Here is a 22,403-nt window from a genome sequence, read left to right on the forward strand (position 1 = left end):
AATTTTAGATAGAACCTCTTTTTTCATTGTCCTGGATCAAAACAGTCAGTCGTTCCTTATTGCCAAGTGGATCTCTAGTTCATTCTTTTCATGACAATATTCAAGACTTCTGGCATTCTGGCTTTCACAAATTTATTTTATAATGTTTATTTACCAACATTAGGCTGCACTTACTTTCTCCTATATAAGCTGTGTTCATATCCACTACGCCTCATCCTACATTATTCTTGCTACTGGAGTGGCCTCTTCCTTCTCCTCTGACAATTTATATCCCATCCATTCATGGAGGTCTTGTTCTACTAGACACCCACCCACTTCCTAAGGCTATCTTTAGCTCCTCCATTGAAAAGAATTCTTTCCTAGATAAAAAAATTTCATGATATCTTTTATTTTTACTGTTTCTAGCATTAAGTACACTGTTAACCCATAGCAGGTGCTTAAGAAATGCTTAGCAGTGGTCGGGGGGAGATCTAAATTGAGCACCAAATTGAGGAGTCTAATTGTTTAATAAAAATCTCATTCTTTTCTTTCATTTTAGTCCAGTCTAGCTACAGTGATGGTCATCTCACATGGGCCAAGTTCTGCAAGGTACAAACAGGGGGAGGGGTAGCATCATTTAGATTATTCTTTAGTATTCCTTTTTAAGCCTCCATATTATAATTTGGGATTTCGAGGATTTCCTGGATAAGGTTATTTTAAGAAGAAACTCGAAACTTTTTTCATTTAAAGGAAATATTTCATTGAAAAAAGGAACTTGAATTACCATACTAACATTACTATTGAAATAATCATTGTCCTAACATGTTTGTTTATTCCAATAGGAGCACTTACCTGGTAAATCATTTACCTTTTGGACATGGCTTGAAGCAATATTAGACCTAATTAAGAAACACATTCTTCCCCTTTGGATTGATGGGTGAGTTACAGCCTACATTTTCTATATGAACTCATTAGGTTCTTATTTTTATGCTGTCAATTTTTTTCCCTTTTTAAAAAAAATTGAAGTATAGTTGATTTACAATATCATGTTAGTTTCAGGTGTACAGCACAGTGATTCAGTTATACATACATATGTATGTGTATATATATATTCCTTTTTAGATCCTTTTACCTTATAGGTTATTAAAAAGCATTGCGTATAGTTTCCTGTGCTATACAGTAGGTCCTTGTTGGTATCTATTTTATATACAGTAGTGTGTATATGTTAATCCCAACATAAATCCTAATTTATCCCTCCCTCCAACCCCCATTCCCCTTTGGTAACCATTAGTTTGTTTTCTATGTCTGAGAGTCTGTTTCTGTTTTGTAAATAAATTCATTCATATTATTTTTTAGATTCCACATATTAGTGTTATCATATAATATTTGTCTTTCTCTGTCTGACTTCACTTAGTATGATATCCTCTAGGTCCATCTATGTTGCTGCAAGTGACAATATTTCATTCTTTTTTATGGCTAAGCTTCCATTGTATATATATACTACATCTTCTTAAGCCAATTATCAGTTGATGGACACTTAGGTTGCTTCCATGCCTTGCCTGTTGTAAATAGGGCTGCTATGAACATTAATAATAAATGCTGGAGAAGGTGTGGAGAAACGGGAACCCTTGTACACTATTGATAGGAATGTAAATTGGTGCAGCCACTATGGAGAACAGTACAGAGGTTCCTTAAAAAAAAAAAAAATAGAGTTACCATATTATCCAGAAATCCCACTCCTGGTCATATATACAGAAAAAACAAAAACTCTAATTTGAAAAGGCACATCACCCCAATGTTCATAACTGCAGTATTTATAGTGGTCCCTTTTTCTTTTCTTTCCTTTTTAAGCATATCTAGTGTCATAGTGTGGAAAGTAGTTGCAGTTTCTTACACTTTATAGAGTATTAATATTTACTTTAATCTGTATAAGAGTATTTCAGGCACTATTGACTTTTGATTATATCACAACAAATTCAGGTCTGTTCTTTGTGAAAGCAATAAATGCAAATGCAATAAATTATAGTCTTTGATCAGATAAAACTATGCATGTTCTATTTTTAGGTATGTCATGGGCTTTGTTAGCAAAGAGAAGGAACGACTCTTGCTAAAGGATAAAATGCCTGGAACCTTTCTGTTAAGATTCAGTGAAAGCCACCTTGGAGGAATAACTTTCACCTGGGTGGACCATTCTGAAAATGGTACGTGCTCACTATTATGTATTCATGTGAAATTAGTACTGTGTTTGGTTACAGGTCTTTCCATCTTCAGAAGTGTGTGGCTTGTTCTTCTGTCTTTTATGTGTTCAGTGGGTTTGAATATTAGTTGTTACAGTTGTTTCAGAGGAGGGTAGCATGAATTTCTCACAGCCTATGTGGGTGTCCTCTATCACGTGGCAATCTGTACTGTCCACATGCAGAGAAGGGCTGGCATTGTTTTACAACAAGTGACATGAAGATAATGTGGGTAGGAAGAATGGCCACAAAGAATGCCTGCAGGAACCTGAATATTCCCTCTGTTTTCTCCTTTTCCAGGAGAAGTGAGATTCCACTCTGTAGAGCCCTACAACAAAGGCCGGTTGTCTGCTCTGCCATTCGCTGACATCCTTCGAGACTACAAGGTTATTATGGCTGAAAACATTCCTGAAAACCCCCTGAAGTACCTCTATCCTGATATTCCCAAAGACAAAGCCTTCGGTAAACACTACAGCTGCCAGCCATGTGAAGGTTAGGTTCTTTCTGTTTGCTTTTCTTCTTAAGACTTTGGAAAATAATCTCAGATTGGAGTAAAGTATATGAAGTTCTTCCCTTTATGCTTACTTTTATTGTTATAAGATCTAAGAGGTATGTGGAAGTCAAAGCCTTAGAAATGAAGTGGTGTGTCAGCAGTTCCTGAAAAGGAACAGCTGGGGCTGTCCAGCTAGCAGAGCAGTTAGTAATCAGTAGCTGTAGCCGGAATTCACCATGGCCATGGGAGCCTCTCAGCCACTGGTAGAGTTTCGGTTTTTTCCTTTCTAATAGGAGTGGCTCCAACTTCACCTCTGTGCCTGGGGAGAGGAAAAGAAAGAGGAGGTAATGATTAGAAAGCTGTTAAAAGTTAGGCAAGGCTGTTTTTTATGAAAGAAGCTCAGGGTTAATAAGCTTTACATTTTTTACTTACTGTAGTCTCACAACTCAGAAAGTATTGTTCATTTGCCAGGGAGGGGACAAGAGGGTCTGTGCTTCATACCCTACCTCGCAGCCTATCAATAACAAGTCTTGACATACCTGCCTTTTCTGGTTGTATCCTAAGGGTCTAAAATGATACCTGGCCAAAACAGGTATTTGGTAAATATTTGTTGAATACATGAAAAGAACATTCGTGAAATAGCTATATAATTGTAATATAAGTTCACTATTCTGTTTCTTTAAATCGAAGTATATACAATCCATTACAGTATTTCATCTGTAGCAACCAAATACATGAGCACCATCATGTGGAATACTGTACAGGTGGTGACTTGCTGCCACCCTCCTTCATCCCCCTCTGAAGCAAACAAAAGACAACAACCACCACAAAAACTATGGCTTTTAAGTGATTCTACATCTGACTGAATGAAATAACAAATGTCAATGCAACAAATTACAGCTGAAAAATTACAGTTGGTCCTTACGATTGGATCACACACAAGTTCAATGTAGTATACCAGAGAAATCTGGGGGGGTTTCCAAGGTGAGGTTTGCACATGACTGTTACTATAGCGCAGCAGTGCTTTTAGTAACACTGATGTCTGTGCCTCAAAACTTTGTGTAATTATAAGATTATGATTGGTGTCAGTTTTAATGAATTGCGTTACTATAAATCCCCAATCCATGAATAAATCTGTCCTTATAATTAAACTTAAATGTAACATGGAAGACAGGTAATATAGTTGATTCCCAATTTTTCTCACACAGTTTAGAGCATTAATATGTAAAGTCAGATTAAGCCTGCCAAGAGATTTGTTTCTCTCTTCTTGCACATTTTATGCTCATCTAAAATGCTGTTTCATCTATTCAACTAAAAAAATTTGTGAATCACTAGACAATCGTATTATATCTTCTTTTTAGTATCACTTATACTTTTTTAGACTTTTTTTTTCTAATTTTATCAATAGTAATAACATTTTTCCCCAACATACCTTTCTTTTCCAGTTTCAAGACCAACCGAAAGGGGAGACAAAGGTTATGTCCCTTCTGTATTTATTCCCATCTCAACAATGTAAGTAATCTTAGTCACATATAAAATAGTTCTTATTGAACTTATCCAAAAAAGCTGGAAATTTAAGAGTAGAGCAGCGTACATACAACTGAGAATAAAGCATTTTAATGCTCAATGTCCCATTACCTTTAACACATAAAGCTAGTCTTCAGGATGTACCACAGCCCATCACGAAGGAATTCTAAAGTTGCCTTTGATATGCCTTATATTCCATAGCAGGTTGAATGCTCTGATTGCAAATGATGAATTAGGCATCTCAGTGTCACAAATAGATGAAGCCCTAGAAATGAGTTCTGTTGGGGAGATGGAAATTTCCCCCCCTACCCCTTCCAGTTCTTATGGCTGGACTAATAATAAAATTGACACAAGGTAGATTAACAGGATAAAAGGAACAAAGTTTAAGTCGTGTGCATAGAAGTCTCATAGAAATGACTGAAGAAATGGCCAAAACAGGCAGCTTTTATTCTTTTTTGGGCAAAAAATCAATAAATTTGTGAGGAATCGACAGGACAAAGATACTTAGGCTTTGGGTGCTTAAGTCGTGAAGAATCTAAATAGAGTTTGGGCCTGGGGTATTAAAGAAGTAACAAGGTTCATTTGTACAGGCTTCTCAGCCCTGAATGAATCCCCTATCTCTGGCAAGAAGGATGTTCTTCCACCTCCAGATGCAAGGAGGGCGCCTCTCACGGAAGAGATTTACTTCCTGCTTTCGGGGAGGCAAAGAGCAGGGTCAGAGTGTCCCTCCTGTGTTGGTTCTTTCTTAACTAACTTAAGTCATTTAATTCAGAATAATCGATATGCCACTGAGGCACATTTTGGGGTGGCCTGCCCTGAGCCCTAACAGTTCCTAACACAGTAAGTCACTTCAAGCTATTATTTTTAATCCTTTTCCATATTTACCCTGTCATCTCTTTAAGCCGAAGTGATTCAGCAGAGACACATTCTCCAACAGACCTTCTTCCCATGTCACCAAGCGTGTACGCAGTGCTGAGAGAAAACCTGAGTCCCACAACCATTGAAACTGCAGTATGTCCCCTTTCTTTCCATTGTTGTCAAGGGCATTTCTGAGGAAGCGAAGGTGGTGTGCGAATCAACGGGGGGTGAAGATCTGCAGTGAGAAAACACATTTGTTGGAACAAATCCATGAGCATAACACAAGGGGTGTGCGTCTGTATGGTCCTGCGTGTTGCTGATGTTATGGGCATTGGAAGCAGATACCTGCACTGACTTGAACTGCTTTGAGGTCTTTCCATCAAAAGCCATCCAAGGGCAAAACATCTCTGTATCCCCCCACTCAAGTACACTTCATCCCTACTTCCACCATCGGCCCCACCAATCCCCACCACTCTCCCCACTGTAGCAGACAATACTTATAAGTCATTATATGCAAGTCTAGTTTAATATTTTATTTTAGCAATTCAAGCACCACAAATTCCAATTTTTCTTGATTATTTGCCTTATTGGTCCTGTCCTGGGAGCTTCTTCAAGTAGTATATGAACAACAATCAATAGCAGTATAATAATACTCTTCTGAGAACTGAGTCATAATCTCATAAGCTACTATGTGCTTTAGGATGCATTCTATCTAGTATTATCCCCCAATATTGTCAAACAGTTCAAAACCCCAATTACATTAGGATGCATGTACATCAGAATAATAGATTCTTGGAGGGACCCTGAGCTCCAAGAGATTAGTGTCTGGCTGTAAATCAAGTGGTTTTTAGTCCTTCTCTTGAAGATTTCCAGGGATAGAAAAACTTATTCCAATGTTAATTGGAATTTAAATCATTTAGTTGTAAGAGGACTTTTGCTACATTTTACACCCATTTCTTCATTACGTTTTTGTGGGATGAATAGGCCTCCTTAAAATCGTTTTTATTTATTTTAAAGTTGCCTTTTACTTTAGATTGATCAACCTTAGTTACTTTTGTAAGTACTGTACTTAGTAGTTAATTGGTAGAAAGATTATAAAGTATGTATTTAGTAGACAAGAGAATGTTTACCTAAGAAATGGTGACTTACTTGCAAAACAATTTCTTGCCTAAAGGTCATTTTCATTTTCCAATTTTAGATGAAGTCTCCCTATTCTGCTGAATGACAGGATAAGCTCTTGACACTCAAAAGAAGGAAGCAAATGAAAAAGATTAAAGACTGATCTTTGCCAACAATCACATCTTGTTTCTTCAGCTTTGTATATACCGGTTTCCAGGAAACGGTTAAGTTCGAAGCTTTCCTCTCACTGGTATGACACCCCCAAATGGGAATGTCATGATTGAAATCCTAAAAACCAAAGCTTCAGATAAACTTGTGAGATAAAACACTTTAAGAAACAATGTTAATATAATATTAACAAAAGACTCATTGTATGTATTTGTTTTATTTCTGATTCTGTTTCTCTTGTGTTACTTATGATTTTGGCTCTAGCAGGTTTAAGTGTTAAGATTTCACAACAGGTCAAAAATAACAAAGTCACATGTACATTACTCAAAAACCAGCAGGATGGCCTGATGGAAAAGCCGAATAAGCTAATGTCCTGAGTTCTAGGAAGTAAGAGTCATCACACTAGATACAAGATGGAAGTAATGACAGGGCATTAACAGCAGCAGTTCACACGGTGTGTGTCCAGGGGTGAATTAGGAAGCCTCTTGGTTGCTATGTCAACATTGTCCTAACTTCAGGATTCACAGCTGCTGGTACCACGGCCAGGGACACCTCTCCTATTAGGGAGAGAGATCCAGAGTCATTCCTGGTGGTATCTCAGGCAAACCGCACTAAAAGCAGACACATGGGTAAAAATCTCATGAGGAGATTTTTGAAATGAGGACTGGGAGGAAGATAACAACACTGGCCTTGGGTGAGTGATTTGATCCCTGGGTTGTGTGTTCTTCATCTCTAGAAGAGGTTAGGCTAGGTGGGCTATGGTCCTTTCCAGCTCTAAGAGTCTCTGGTCCCATGAATCCAACCTGAGCCAGGGGAAAGGAATTTAGGATGAGAAGTTCCATCCCTGGTGATGCAGGAAGGGAGGTGGTTTACCGAATGGCAATGCATGTATACGGGCTGCAGGTCTACTTTGATCCTTCCCTTGCCTGGACTGAATGCTTAGTGGTGCCATTGAACAGCTACTGCCCTTAGTAATAGTGTGGGATCTCCCAGTGCCCAAGCCCTGGGGAGCTCTCCATGTCTCCAGGCCCTAGAGAAGCTGCTGAGCCAGGTGAGGAAGTCATGATGCTGAGGCATCTGCCATGACCAGCCACAAAATGTCCTGAGGCTGGTGTCCAAGGTAAGCCCTGACTGCAGAGTCAGTGATGGCAGTCCCCTGTGGGGTACTCCTCACTGACTTCTTTAACCCATTTCCCGTCTTCCCGGTAGGTCAAACAAGGAGAAGCTAATGTTTGATGGAAAAGATTTCAAAGAAAAAAAAAAAAGCTTTTAATGTAACCTGCCTTCTCCCTTAGAAGAGGGAGATCCATCCTATCCATCTCATCCTTTATACCCACCCACATGATCCTAGATTGTTCCTATGGGACAAACTCTGCACCTGTCCCAAGGCCAATTCCCTTACTCCTTTGCAAGCTCTTGACAGTATTCTTTGGGTGAAAGTGTCTGTTCAATGGAGGACCACAGGCTAACTCAAGGTGCATTTTCCCAGTCTCCACTTCTCTTCACCAGCCCAATTTTCTTGAAATTCAAATATATCAATTGGCAGCAGAAGCAGAAGAAATAATTTTAAACTTGGTTTAAGGAGGTAATTTCCTACCGGGAAATACTCATAAACAATTGGATTTAGATACCAAAAAATGTTGCAGAAGCTTTTTTTTTTAATGTATTTATTTTATTTATTTTTGGCTGTGTTGGGTCTTCATTGCACATGGGTTTTCTCTAGTTGCATCAAGTGGGGGCTGCTCTTTGTCCCGGTGTGCAGGCTTCTCACTGCGGTGGCTTCTCTTGTTGCGGAGCACGGGCTCTAGGCACGTGGGCTCAGTAGTTGTGGCCTGCGGGCTCTAGAGCGCAGGCTCAGTAGTTGTGGCGCACGGGCTTAGTTGCTCCACGGCATGTGGGATCTTCCCGGACCAGGGCTCGAACCCATGTCCCCTGCATTGGCAGGCGGATTCTTAACCACTGTGCCACCAGGGAAATCCCGCAGAAGCTTTTTATTCCCTGGAAAATATTAAAAGTATGATGGACTCTCACTTATTTCACAAGAATTTTGAAAAGCTTGTAAATATAGAGCCTGGCAGAAGAATGTCAAGGTCTCGTATGTGTGATCACAGCCATCTTTGTTATTTGGAGGTAGACAGTACAAGGACATTTGTAGTTTACTCCCTATAATAGAGGCAAAGGCCTCAGTAAGAGTAAGAGTTCAGTAAGCGGCTATTTTTTATTTAGATTCAGAAAATCAAAATCAAGTTCTTGATCCCAGCGTAGAGTTATTTCCAGCGGTGTGAGTCTTGCATTCCAGAAACCATCTTTGTGGGGGTAATGGGATTTTGTCAGGAGATTCTTGGGGATACCTGTTTAGATCAGGATAAGGTGTGCTGCATGAGATGGAAATAAAATGGGAAGGGAATTTAGACCACATTTCCACCAAATCCTACCCCAGACTATATTTTTTTCTGCCAAGTAATAGCAAATAAGCAGCATTTAATGAAGCAAAATGTAAATTTATTTTCAAAATATTAATCACCTTTTCACTTCTCCCTCCAACCATCCAAGACCAATCACAGATGCCCATTTTGCTAATTCCTTTTCAAATTATTTTTAATGTAAAGACTCACTTTGACCAATTGTACTGAATATCAATGTCTTTATCTGGAATAAGTGGTGAAAGAAGGCAGCTGCCAGTGGATTTCCTCAAAGTCGTAAGGTAACAAGGAAGGCTCCCCAAAGAACCAGGAACAGGGAGGATACTCCTGGCAAAGCCGAGGGAATTTTCTGTACCTCAAATGGTTCAGGAGGCCCGTGTACTCCCTGCAGTAGCAGGAAGGGAATTAGGGGTCAAAGCATCCTAGTGCTGTGTTCCAACAGCAGGAAATTATAGTCCGAACTGGGCAAACTGGTCTCGCTGTGCACACACTCCAATTTCTGACAGACTATTTTTCCTTTTTTTCAAATTGACCGTGAACATTGATTGATTTGACTGACTGCACTTCTAAGAGTCTGGCTTATTGAAGCATAATTTACACATAATAAAATTCATCCTTTTCTAACAAACCCATACAGTTGTGTAACCACCACTGGAAGACATAGAACATTTCCACCAGAGTCCTCACAAAGAGGACACTATGAAAACATGATGAAGGACATTCTCCACAATATCCTTAGAGTAAATACAGCAAACAATTTCATGTGGCCTCTTATGTAGACAGAAGGCTCTATTTAAAATAAATCGGATCATTTTACTCCCTGCTTAAAATCTTCAAAGGGCTCATGGTGCTGTGGATTGGCACTTCTTAGCTGGGGTATGTGGATAGAATTCTGGAGAGTCATGAGTTTGAATGGCAGAAGTTAAAGCTTTATTTTCACAAACTTCTAACTGAAACTTAGAGTTTTCTTCAATTAGGAATAAAGGTAACAAACCGTAAACCACACCACATTTTTGTCACATTACAGTTGTTACACTTATCTCAAAATATTGCTTATGCTAAGCACGATTTTGAAATTGCATTCATCCGACCCACTGCTAGATCTTACTTAATGCCATTAATAAAGAAGCACTTATATTACTCTATCACAACGTTGGTTTTACTATTTTGATCTCTGTATTTCAATGTAATTGGTTTCCTATTTAATCTTATGCATTTTATTTTATTCAACAAAAAACATTAATCTTTGAAAGAGCTCATAGGTTCATCAGACTGCCAAAGGGGTCCATGGCACAAAAAATAGTTAAGAATCCCACCTCTGGATGAAGACTCTAATTCTCAATAGATCTTTCCAAAGTCATATATTATTTAGTTTCTTCTTAGTCTTCAACTCATTTCTCAACACTTCTCCCCAACAATAGCTTCTCATCCTCTAGAATATACACAAGACTGAACTACCTTCAGTTTCTTTCATGGCCCATGCTCCCTCTCGCCTCCCCCTGCTGTATCCTCTCAGGTTTCCAACCCCAGCCCACCTACCCTCTCACTTTAATAACATTCACACATCCTTCAGGCTCTGGAAGGACTTCCTGCCCAACACATACACACACACACACATGCACATGTGTAGGGCTCAGGTCACATCATGCCTCCTCCATATCCTCTACATTACCCAGCACCATTCTTATCACCTTGGTTATAAATGTGTATCATCTGTCTTCATTAGACTCTAAGCAAGCTCTATATGTACAGGGACGAAGAAGCCCTTGTTCACAGTTATATCCCTAAAATCTAGCACAGTCTGCCTCTTAATAAATACTAGTTAATGATTTAGTGTTTGAACTAAAGGACATACAGGACAGTAGTTAGTTCCTTTCTTTCCTTTGCTCCTTGATCTGCCTGCAAGACAAGGCTAGAATTCCCTTTATAACCCTCCGAACTCTAAAATTGTGGAACAGTCCCCGACACTTTACTTCAAACTGATTAACCAAAACACACTTGCTATTGCTCAAAAAACATAGGACGTTTCCTCTACTTCACCTCACTCATGACATCCAGACACTATAGAAATGCTCTGGAATTAGACTGTCCGTTAGCTCACTCTAACTTCCCTTTAATTTAGGTATCTCATGTGTGCCTAGCATTCCAGGCATCTGTCCACCCACAGATGAATCAAGTGTTCCTGAAATTTCCCCTTAATTCCCCGTGATTAAACTCATTGCCTTTATTACTCCCGCCCCTGGTAAAAGTCCCACACGACTCTCTCTTACTAAGGCTGGACAGGCATCCACTGAGATGTCTCACAGGCTGCTGCAGTTGGAAAGAAGCCTAGAGGCCCTCCAGACAGCGTGGAGATGGGGGAGAGGTTGGAGGGGTGTGGAGGAATGGTGCTCTCACTGAAGTTTTTTGGAATACAGCTGTTCTTAATCCTCCTCCCCCTCAATTCTAGCTCAATAGGCTAGAGCCTGTGCTGAGGTCTGAATGGTTGATTTAACCTCTGATTCCTTATCCCAGGGTTATTCATTCAAAAATATTTTTGAGACTATGTAGCAGGCATTGCCTTTTTCAACCGGGGTTTCCTATCTGAACCACAAAACACAGAAAGTGATTTGCTTGACTATTTTCTCAGTTCTCCCAAGGATGGTACATAGTGCCATTCTAGATAAACAGGAGAGAAGGTAATTAATACACAGATGCCCCGGGTATTAGGCTTAATTCTCTCATGGAACCTGAGATGAGACAGGCTGTAACACAGCACAAAGTCCCTCCTGTTGTGAGGAGAGATGAAAACAGACAAGCACATAATAAAGGACAGATTTAGTAAGTGCTATGAAGAATATAAATGTGACATAGAGTAACTGGAAGAAATGGTCATTGAAGGTCTCTCTGAGGAGATGACATTTGAGCTGAGACCTAAAGAATGAGAAGAAGGAAGTCCATTCCACAGCTGGGAACACAGCATCCTAAAGGAACAGCATACACATACATAGAACCCAGGCAGGTAAAAGCTGGGGGTACTCGAGGAACAGAAAGAGTCCACAGGGTGGGGAGTGTAGAAGAGCATGGAGGGAGAGGGAGACAAGATCAGATGGTGTAAGGCTCTGCTGGGAGAGTGGAAGGCTCTGGATTTTATTGCAAATGCTTTAGGAAGGAGTGGTGTTATAATTCGTTTCTTCATTATATCTAAGTTTTCATTTAAGTAAACATGTAACAAGGTTTCTATAGAAGAACTCTTCCCTCCCGCCAATTCCCCTACTAGGGACCTCATGGGTGTGCAACGTGTGCATCTATAAAGGGCAGAAGAGTCAGAGGCTCCACACTTGGTTTAGTGCTCTGCCTTTGCCTCCTTGAAATTCTTAATAAGTTTGAATAAGGGGCCTCCTGTTTTCATTTTGCACTGGGCCTGCAAATTATATAGCACATCCTGTCCTCTCCTAAGGGGAAACTAGATGCCCATTTGCATTCTGGGAATTATGTAAATTGCCCTTGCAGCCCTGGGGACTGGTGCTCACTGTCATGAGGCCAGAAGCTGTGGTCCAGTAAGGTGGGGCCCATCACACACTGGAGGTCTTAGGTTGGTCCCCAGGTCACCTTAAGTAGATAGAGCCTTTTACAGAATGGTTGAGCAGAGCCCAAAGAAACGCTGTCCATGCCTCCTAGAACCATTCAGTAAATAACACACATAGCAAGCGGGGCCAAAACGATTTTCTCTGGTCCTGCCAAACTTTCAAAATCATGGTCCAGTGACTAAATTATTCTTCTCCATTATACTTCTTCCTCACTCCCTCTGGTATAATCACCATGAGCGAGAAGGTGGGGATTGGGGGTGGGAAGTGGGAGCGACGAAAAAACGCCAGAAAAGGGAGAAAAGACCCGTCTGCAGATCTAGAAAAAGACAGTTGAAGAAACAGCCAGCCTCCCACTCTCATCTCTGGATTAAGGGCAGTCAGGCCAGCTGGGTGGGGGTCAGAACTAGAAAAACTAATGAGATCTGAGTTAGCATGCGTGCAGATTGTGTAGATACAGAAGTGAGGGAGAAAAAAGGGACGTCTCCAGGCCACGGGAAGAAGGAAAAGATGGAAGAGAATGAGAAAGGTTTCCAGCACATTAAGCAATTAGAAAGCGTCCCCCATCCTTTCTCCAAAGTTAAGAGGCACCCAGGCCCCCGCCGTTGCCTTTCATCGTGTCCAGGACCACAATTCTCGGACTCGGGCACGAGGGCGCCGGGCAGCTACGGCCGGGCTGGGGCGAGCGTGCGGATCCCGCCCTCCCGGAGGCGGTGGGAGGGAACCGGCGGCTGGGCGGGCCGTCAGCTGGAAAGCCCCGGTCCCGCGCCTGCGTACTGCTCCCTCCATCTCTACTTTCGCTTTTCGGTTTCTTGTCAATTCTGCTACTTCTCGCTCCCAGACTATTTCCCCGAAAGCACGTGGGGCGGCTCTTCTGAGCAGCCGCGTCCCTCCCGCCACGCGCGGGGCCAGCTATTTTGGAAACGTATCAAACAGCCTGACAGACTGCACCTCCCCGAGTGTACCTCATCCTGGGCGGGACTGGGCTGCTCTTCTGAAAGCCCAGGACTAAAAAAGGTGCTCGTAACGGTGTTTGGTCTACGAATGTAATACTGCTCGAATAGACATTAAAAAAAAAAAGAGAGAAGTAAAGAAAATTATAAGAAGTAACCCATCACCCCGGAACATGTTAGGGACATTCTGTAGAGGGTCCAGACTAGCAGGCAAAGTTTGTGGTTATATAAATGCAATGAGAGTTGTCAAGACTTTTGAGCAGGGAATGACTGTTTAAATAAGGTGTTTTAGAGAATTTAATGTGGCAAATACAGTCGAGGGGGAAGGGTCAGGAAAAAAGTAGTGTAACTGGAACCTACTGTAGCATTCCAGTTCTGAACTGATGAAGGCCTACAGTGGGGTATTATCAATGATGGGAAAACTAAGGCAGATAAAGGCATAGGGAAGGAAGCATCCACAGAACTTGATGACAATCAGAATGTGGAGAGCCAAAGAGAAACATCCTATTTGCAGCCGTTAAGATTATTTAATTTCCCTGTCAATACTGAAGCTAGTCTCTGTGCAAATTTTACAGTACCAGAAAAAAATATGTTTAACATATTATCTACCTTTCGTAGTGCTTTTCTCAGACATTGTCTGGGCCCTTAGTACAGGGTGTTAGTAGAAGGGGAAGGACTTCTTTTGGTGTCCTGGCATCTTTCTTCACAGAAGGCTGCTACTTTGGTACCAAGGGTCATTGCTATCAGTACCGGCTTTGTGAGGGTGAATATGTGACAAGAGGAAGGAGCATATAGATGTGAGAAGGGAAAAAACTATAATAGATACACATGTAAGCATACCTGTGGGAAATTATTTAGAGCCTTTTCCTACCCAAAGTTGCCTTATTATTCTAGGCTTGATTCAAGTCCCACCTACTTAGAGGAACCAATTGATTTTCTGTGCACGCATTCCAAGAAGATCTAGTCAAGGCTGGCCTCAGAGATGCCTACCTGGGGAAGTGACATTTAAGCTTAGATTTTAGCTAAGACCTAAAAGATGAGTTAGCCCGCAAAGAACTTGGGGGAGGGGGACATTGGCTCAAGGGGCTTTCCAGATGGAGAACTACTGGTGAGAAGGCCCTGAGTGTGTGGAAACAGCTTGTCTTATTCGAAGAACAAAAATGCTGAAGTAAGGAAAGAGTGACACAAGATGGGGTTAAAGAAAGTGATGGGGAAACCAGGGCTTTATAGGTTACATTAAGAAATTTGGATTTTATAAGAAGAAAAGCCATCAGAGGATTTTCAGGTTGGCAAACACATGATCTGCTTTGCAATTAAAAGACAAACCACTCAAACTGCTGTAGGGAATACGGATTAAACGGGAGTTAAGAACTGAAGTGAGGCAGCCATTTGGGGAATCTACTGTGAGGATCCAAATGAGAGAAAAGGGGGGGATGGTGTGGGAGATGGCAAAAAGCGATGAGACTTGAGAACTATTTAGGTGGAAGCATCAACAAGGCTTGAGGACTGGTGGGGGTGAGAAGGCAATATCAAAGGTGGCTCCTAGTTTTCTGGCATGAGCCAGTTCTAGAAAAAGGGCAGGTTTCAGGAGAAAGATGAGTTGGTTCTGAACACAACTAGTTTTCAGAGCTTACCAGACATCCAAGTGGAGAGTCAAGTGTGGGCTGTACACGTGTGTGTGGAGCTCAGAGGAGACGTGTGGACAGGGTACACGTGTAGAAGTTCTACATATGTAGAAGGACATTGAAGCTGTGGATGAGGTCATCACAGGACAGCCTGAGAACTGTAGGCAAAGTAGACCAAGATCCGGACACTGACCACACTTAACATTGAACGGTTTGGTGGCGGAGGAGGAGCAGAGGATGGGGAAAGGATAGCAGAGGTAGGCAGAAGCAAGCAAAGTGTGTCGGCATCGTGGCCCAGGAAGAAGTGTTAAAGGGTGGAGGTGTCAACTGCGCAGAAGGTTTCTGAGTGGTCAAGTCAGGTGAGGACAGAAAAGCGTCCCCTGGGTTTAGCAATATGGAGGTCAGCTGCTAAGCCGAGCATCTAGAATGACAACGTCTCCACCTGTGTCCTCTGCCTCGAATTCTCAGGTTTGGGGCTGATATAAGGATCTCCAAGTTTGGGCCTCTGCAAACACATAACTTCCTTTTAGCTGTTCTCTAAAACATGTGTAAACATAACCCGCAACTTGCAACACAGAGCTGAGCTTCACCTCTTCCAGGTGGGGGCCCTCCCCAAATTCTAAGGAAGGACCCAGCGGGTTGGCAGAGCAGTGGCCCCCGGGGGGAGGCGGCGCGCGCTCGGAACAGCCGCGTCCGATTGGCCGAGAGCGGCAGTAACGCGGTGATTGGCGGGAGTGGAAGGAGGCGGGGCGTCTGGCACTACCTTTCCTCCTGGTGGTACTTTCGCTTTGCTGCGCTGAGTTTGTGGAGAGACTTAGTCGCACCCGGGACGACGCCGTTCAGACCCTAGAAAGAGCAGAGGAGACCCGGCGCGCCCGGGAGAGGCAGCACGGCCGCGCCCTCGCCCACCTCTGCCGGATCCGGAGCGCAGAGTGAGTGGGCGTGAGGTTCCGGGTGCAGGGGTGGGGCGTTCCTGGCCCGCCGTCGTCCGGGCCCAGCGGCCGGATGCCCGGCGAGGGCGGGCTTTAAAGTGCTGACAGGTAAATCCGTTATCCGGGAAAGAACGCGTATCCCAGGTGTTGTTTTCGGTGATGGCACGGTTGCCCCAGCCAGTTGTGCTGTGGTAGTAAAAAATGTCTTGTGAAATAGAATCCTGCGCCCCTCCCCCGCCGAAAATACTGCATCTCCCTATTTACCCTCATTTTTCTCTCTTTTCCGCCCCTTCCGCCAGAGTCATGTTTTTTTCTCTCCGCAGAAAGTTTTCATTTGCCGTGTGCCACCCCCAGAGAGCTAAGTTATACGCTCGCACCCTGTGCAAGCAAACCCAGCAGTCTTGGCATCTGACGTGCTGTGTGTAGCCGCTGCTTGTGTTGAATCCCCAGCCCTTCGCTGGGGCACAAGGTGACAGGTTAGTAAAATGTTCACGGAAACGAATGAATATGTGACTTTGGAACTTAATTATATGTCTGTATTTAAGGATAAAAGAGCTTAATGTGCTCCTGGAATGTAAAGTGATAATTAGTTCCTGCAGACCCCCAAATAATATAATTAGTCTTTAAAACAAATTCTGACTAGTACCAAAGAGTTTGGGGGAAGAAAAACAGGTGTGTGATTGTGCTTTAAGTGTTGTTTGTATAAGTTGGATAGTTTGTTTTTATGGGACAGAAATAAGACTTGAGCCTCCAGCACAATCCAGTTTGCAGTTTAATGCAGGACTCAAACTTGTTGGACCATAATATGGTTTGCCCTTTACTTTCTAATTCAATCTGAAATCTACTCGATTTCAATTCAACAGACTACTGTTGAGTACATAATATGTGCAGGACACTGTCCACAGTGCAGACGAAGTTTAAAGAAAAGACAGTCCCAACAACTCTGAAGCTTACATGCTGCAGGGGAGACATCATAGAGCTTTTTAAGGAAGACAGGGACTGATGCTCTAATAGAGATACAAAATGCAATGAGGCGCACGTTAATCAAAGCTTAATTGTCTCTGGGTGAGTCTCAGACAGCTTATGGAAGAAGGGCTATTTGTACCTACTTTTGAATCCTGGTAGAATTTAGAGAGGCAGAATGTGGAGAAGCTGTTTTCAAGGGTGAGTGACAGCTGGAGCAGTGCAGGAAAAAAAAGTAGGTAATTTGGTGACTGGGTTGCTTTGTTAATGGGTGAAAATAGGGTCAGAGTGGAAATCAGCCTGGTAATGGGCAAACTGTAGCAATTTTGAACTAGAGAATGATGTGGTGAAAACCCATGTGCAGCAGAAGGCCAGATTGGGAAAGAGTGTTGGAGGCAAGGTGGTTGGAGGTCTTGGGACTGGAGAGGAAGAAGTCAGGTGACTGGGGGGTGGTCTTGCCACCCCTGTGCTGGTAACGAGTTTTGTGAGAAGAGGGAATGGATTCTGGAATGTTAGCATGGATTTATTGATCGCCTGCCTTGTGCCAGGCGCTGTATCTGTATTAGGTCATTCAGTCTTCAACAATCACCCTGTTGAGAGGGAAGTGAGTCACTTGAGGTCACTCACCTAAAAAGAGGTGTTGCAGTCCCCGCTGGTTGACACTCTGGCCAGCATATTTGCTTTAGGCATATCCTTATTAGACACCTAGTAGGGAGGGAGAGCGCCAAAGATTTAGTCTTCCACTCAGGTGAAATAAATTCGAAGTGAAAAATCAAATTGCTACAGCAAGTGTAGCAAAGGTGTGGACTTGGGTCCATTCGTACTGGTATTTGTGATGGTGACTAGCTTTGTAGCCTCACCACATCCTTACCTTCCTTTGGAAGGAGATTTGTGGAGTAGACATGACTTCATGCCTGCCCAGGTATACTTGCCAACAAGCATGCATACACTCTTCCACGCCCAGCTTGAAAATCCAGACCACTTCCTCAGGCCTGGTAGGACAAGATTCATTTATACCTACTCTGAATGTTGTCAGCTGTGCGCTGATGTAAATCCTAATTTACGCTGTGGTGAAGAGAGGCTTTTCATTTTCCTAATGGATGTTCGGACTTAAATCAGGTATTTTAATTTTTAATCTTCAGAACTGCTATGTAAAAGTTGACTTACTGTTATCCAAAGAAATAGTATTATTTTATCCTTTCAGATTACATTTAACAATGTTGTTTCAGTCTTTAAAAATTATTACTTAGGTTTAAGAATTTTTGTGCAGACTTACTGTTTGCAGTAGGCAAAGAGGAAAATATTTCCCTTTTAAAAGATATATAACCTGGGAATTCCCTGGCGGTCCAGTAGCTAGGACTCTTCGATTCCACTGCAGGGGTCACGGTTTTGATCCCAGGTTGGGAAACTAACGGCATAACACTGCATGCCGTGCAGTGTGGCCAAAAAAAAAAAAAGATATATATCAAAAATAATTCATTTTAATCACGTGAATCATAAAATATAAAACACCAGTTTAAAATTCTTTGGGTTAAATTACAAATGTGCTATAATTTATAAGAGCAATTTCAGGGAGAGTTCTTACGATTTGTCCTAAAGCAAATCTAATTAGTGTTTTCCATTGGTTTATTTGATAAAAGTGCAGATTCATTTTAAAGGCATATGAACACCTACTGTATGCCCAGCACTGTTCTGAAGATACAGCAGTGAACAACCCCCCCACTCCCAAATCCTTCCCTTCATGCGGGGAAAACAGACACTAATCAAAATTAAAAGGAAAATATGTGGTAGGTCAGATGGTGGTAAGTGCGGTGGAGAAGAATACATCAGGGAGGAGGGATAGTGTTTTCCAAGGTGAGAGGTGGTGTCAATTTAAATAAGGTGGCCAGAGGAGGCTTCCCTGAGATGCTGGCATTTGAGCAAAGACCTGAAGATGTGTTTTTTGGAGAAGAAAAGAACTTTGACCCAAAACTCAATTTAAAAACAGGCTTTGAAATATAGGCACCATTTTAAAAGTATATTTCAAAGACAAATTATGTTTTTAATTAAGCAAGATATTTAGAAGAAGCACAATGCTAGACAGGCTTTCTTTGGAGCTGTGGGCTTCCATTTGTGATCTGTATTCTGTTTCCCTATAGGATGTCCCAGTGGTATGAGCTTCAGCAGCTTGACTCCAAATTCCTGGAGCAGGTTCACCAGCTCTATGATGACAGTTTTCCCATGGAAATCAGACAGTACCTGGCACAGTGGCTAGAAAAGCAAGACTGGTAAGGAAAACTCACTTGACAGAAGAAGGGGGTTTTCTACACTTTTAAAATAACTTGTTGATTAAGTGGATTGGAACTATGTTGACTGGAAGATGAATCTCATCAGTAGCCATTGGGATTACCTGTTGCAGAAAAGAGTGTTGCCTTGAAAAATGGCATGTGTCTCTAGAAAGCTAAATGCATTAGTCATTAACTTTATGTATTTGTCGATTTAATTATACATCCTCCTAAATGCTTTGCACAAGTTAGATAATGCTGATACCAATTATTTCGAAGTTAGGATCCAGGTTATAGAAAGAAGTAAGTTAAAAGTAATAATTAAAGCCAAGTTTTGGTAGAACACTGATTAGAAGTATGAAGAAAGTAAAAAAAAAAAAAATCAAGGAAATATCTCTTAAAACTGGTATATGTTCTATTTTACAATTTATTGTTTGCTCATTGCAAATATTTCAAATGTTCTGAAAGTATTTGACATAGAAAGTGAAGGCCCCTGTTGATTTTTTGCCTCCAGAGATAATCGCCATTAACAGTTTTGTGCACAGTCTTGGAGTGCTAGAATTTTTCATGCTAATTGTAAATAATAGAAATATTGTACAAACTGCTGCTAATAGCAATGGCAGTTTCAAAAGAAGGAAATAAAACGCAAGAATACACTTTAAATTATTTTTAGTCATTTCAACATGGAAAGCAGTGTTTATTTTGTCGTTTTAAAGTAGTGTCTAAATGAAATGTGTAAATTTTGTATCTCCTAGGGAGCATGCTGCCAATGATGTTTCATTTGCTACCATCCGTTTTCACGACCTCCTATCGCAGCTGGATGATCAATACAGTCGCTTTTCTTTGGAGAATAATTTTTTGTTGCAGCATAACATAAGGAAAAGCAAGCGTAATCTTCAGGTATGACCTGGTTTTTGCGTTTAAGTTGAAATGTTTCCATGTTTACATAAGAATTTTTTTCACTCAGCAAATACTATTGAGCCCACACTCATTGGTATTTGGAAAAGTACAACACTATAAATAAACTACCTACCGTTATGCAGTAATATTTTATAGCAGAAGTAAAATATCAATTCATTTTGTAAACACATAAGGAGTATTCAGGCTGAAGGGTATCACTTAGACGTAAGTAATTCTGAGAGAAATTCAATGCTATGATCTTGTCTTATTAAAAGCCGTTGATATTTAAATTGAAGAAAAAGTGTTTTATTTTAAGAGCAGTGAGCTATAGAACATGTTAAAGCTCAAAGGAGCTTTAGTGATGAGTCCAGTCTAAGTGCTTGGTATACAGATGAAGAGTAAGTCCAGAAAGTGTTGAAAGTTTTGACGTCTCTAAGGCTGAGTAGTGAGGTGGTGAATTGGAGCTGACTCCACCTTGCCATGCTTCTGCTGAAGTTGCCCTCCCTTGGAAGAAAAAGTCAAAGGGAGTGGCACGCAGGAGAGAGTATGCTGCAGAGTTTTGGGAGTTCTTCATAAGTACTCCCAGCATCCCTTAAGCCTGGCTACCATTTTTATTTCGGTATTAATGGAACTTTTCTGTTTTAATGGAGGTGAGTGCTGTCATTTTCTTGTTTCATTCCTCACAACCAAACTGTTCAATTTAGCCAGTTAGAAGCTTTTTTTCCCCCTCTGTGAATGTGTATATGATTTTATAATACCAGTTAGTGGGAAAGCCAGATTAACTTTACAGAAATTTGCTCTCCTACAGATTTCGCTTGATAATACCTGTTATAAAGAGGCACGATTGCCAGTATTTTGCAAACTAGCTTTGACAAAACAAAAACTGAGGAGAATATCTTTGGTCTAATTCAAAGCAGAGACCAACAGATAAATTAATTGAGGAATATCATGGATAATTTTTGTATCATTTGCATTATCTCAGGATCCTAACAAGATAATTCGGCCCAAGAACAATAAAATTAAAGTATTATAGGAGCTACATATGGAAATACTTGTTTTTTGGGGTTTTTTTTTTTTTGCCGTACGTGGGCCTCTCACTGTTGTGGCCTCTCCCGTTGCGGAGCACAGGCTCCGGACACGCAGGCTCAGCGGCCATGGCTCACGGGCCCAGCCGCTCCGCGGCATGTGGGATCTTCCCAGACCGGGGCACGAACCCGTGTCCCCTGCGTTGGCAGGCGGACTCTCAACCACTGCGCCACCAGGGAAGCCAGGAAATACTTGTTCATTTAATCAAGAAATAATGTAGGTACCTGTGCTTAATTGGACAATTAAAGCAGCTTTTGTTATAGTTCGTAAAAAGAATATTTTGATTTTATCAAAAATAGCTTATGTAGAATTTAATAAGTGCAGGATGAGCTTTCTTTTTTTTTTCCTTTAAAGCTGGTATTTATTTTATTGAACTCAGTAAGTACATAAAACTTAAAGATTCCACATTGTCATGTATGCAGCTATTTCCTTTCACTACTAAAGATAATTAAAGTATAGCCACTGCCTTTGGAAATGTACCAACTCACTGCAGAGCATAAAAGTATATAATAAACTAGTACATGTTGGTTAAAGGGGAGGGTTTTTTTTGAATTTTATTTATTTTTTTATACAGCAGGTTCTCATTAGTCATCAGTTTTATACACGTCAGTGTATACATGTCAATCCGAATCGCCCAATTCATCACACCACCATCCCCACCGCCCCCGCGGCTTTCCCCCCTTGGTGTCCATACGTTTATTCTCTACATCTGTCTCTCAACTTCTGCCCTGCAAACTGGTTCATCTGTACCATTTTTCTGGGTTCCACATACATGCGTTAATATACGATACTTGTTTTTCTCTTTCTGACTTACTTCACTCTGTATGACAGTCTCTAGATTCATCCACATCTCTACAAATGACCCAATTTCGTTCCTTTTTATGGCTGAGTGATATTCCATTATATATGTGTACCACATCTTCTTTATCCATTCGTCTGTCAATGGGCAATTTAGGTTGCTTCCATGACCTGGCTATTGTAAATAGTGCTGTAGTGAACATTGGGGTGCATGTGTCTTTTTGAAATATGGTTTTCTCTGGGTGTATGCCCAGTAGTGGGATTGCTGGATCATATGGTAATTCTATTTTTAGTTTTTTAAGGAACCCCTGTACTGTTCTCCATAGGTGCTATATCAATTTACATTCCCACCAACAGTGCAAGAGGGTTCCCTTTTCTCCACACCCTCTCCAGCATCTGTTGTTTGTAGATTTTCTGATGATGCCCATTCTAACTGGTGTGAGGTAATACCTCACTGTAGATTTGTTTTGCATTTCTCTAATAATTAGTGATGTTGAGCAGCTTTTCATGTGCTT

General features: G+C 41.4%; 2 protein-coding genes across 2 annotated transcripts in view; both read left to right on the top strand.

Annotated features, from left to right (window-relative positions):
- STAT4 (signal transducer and activator of transcription 4) overlaps nucleotides 1-6,316 on the top strand; it is a gene marked incomplete at both ends in the record, with an annotated part of 97,384 nt that extends 91,068 nt beyond the window's left edge. Inside the window, 7 exons of the mRNA XM_079709974.1 lie at nucleotides 539-588; nucleotides 822-916; nucleotides 2,044-2,180; nucleotides 2,514-2,705; nucleotides 4,152-4,218; nucleotides 5,136-5,244; nucleotides 6,290-6,316. Coding sequence (XP_079566100.1) covers nucleotides 539-588; nucleotides 822-916; nucleotides 2,044-2,180; nucleotides 2,514-2,705; nucleotides 4,152-4,218; nucleotides 5,136-5,244; nucleotides 6,290-6,316 — 677 coding nt within the window. The remainder of the gene's footprint in view (nucleotides 1-538; nucleotides 589-821; nucleotides 917-2,043; nucleotides 2,181-2,513; nucleotides 2,706-4,151; nucleotides 4,219-5,135; nucleotides 5,245-6,289) is intronic.
- Nucleotides 6,317-18,979: 12,663 nt separating this feature from the next.
- STAT1 (signal transducer and activator of transcription 1) overlaps nucleotides 18,980-22,403 on the top strand; it is a gene marked incomplete at its 5' end in the record, with an annotated part of 37,824 nt that continues 34,400 nt past the window's right edge. Inside the window, 2 exons of the mRNA XM_079710747.1 lie at nucleotides 18,980-19,107; nucleotides 19,860-20,004. Of these exons, the coding sequence (XP_079566873.1) occupies nucleotides 18,980-19,107; nucleotides 19,860-20,004 (273 nt within the window). The remainder of the gene's footprint in view (nucleotides 19,108-19,859; nucleotides 20,005-22,403) is intronic.

Source organism: Hyperoodon ampullatus, assembly GCF_949752795.1.
Source record: "Hyperoodon ampullatus genome assembly, chromosome: 8".
Lineage (NCBI taxonomy): Eukaryota > Metazoa > Chordata > Mammalia > Artiodactyla > Ziphiidae > Hyperoodon > Hyperoodon ampullatus.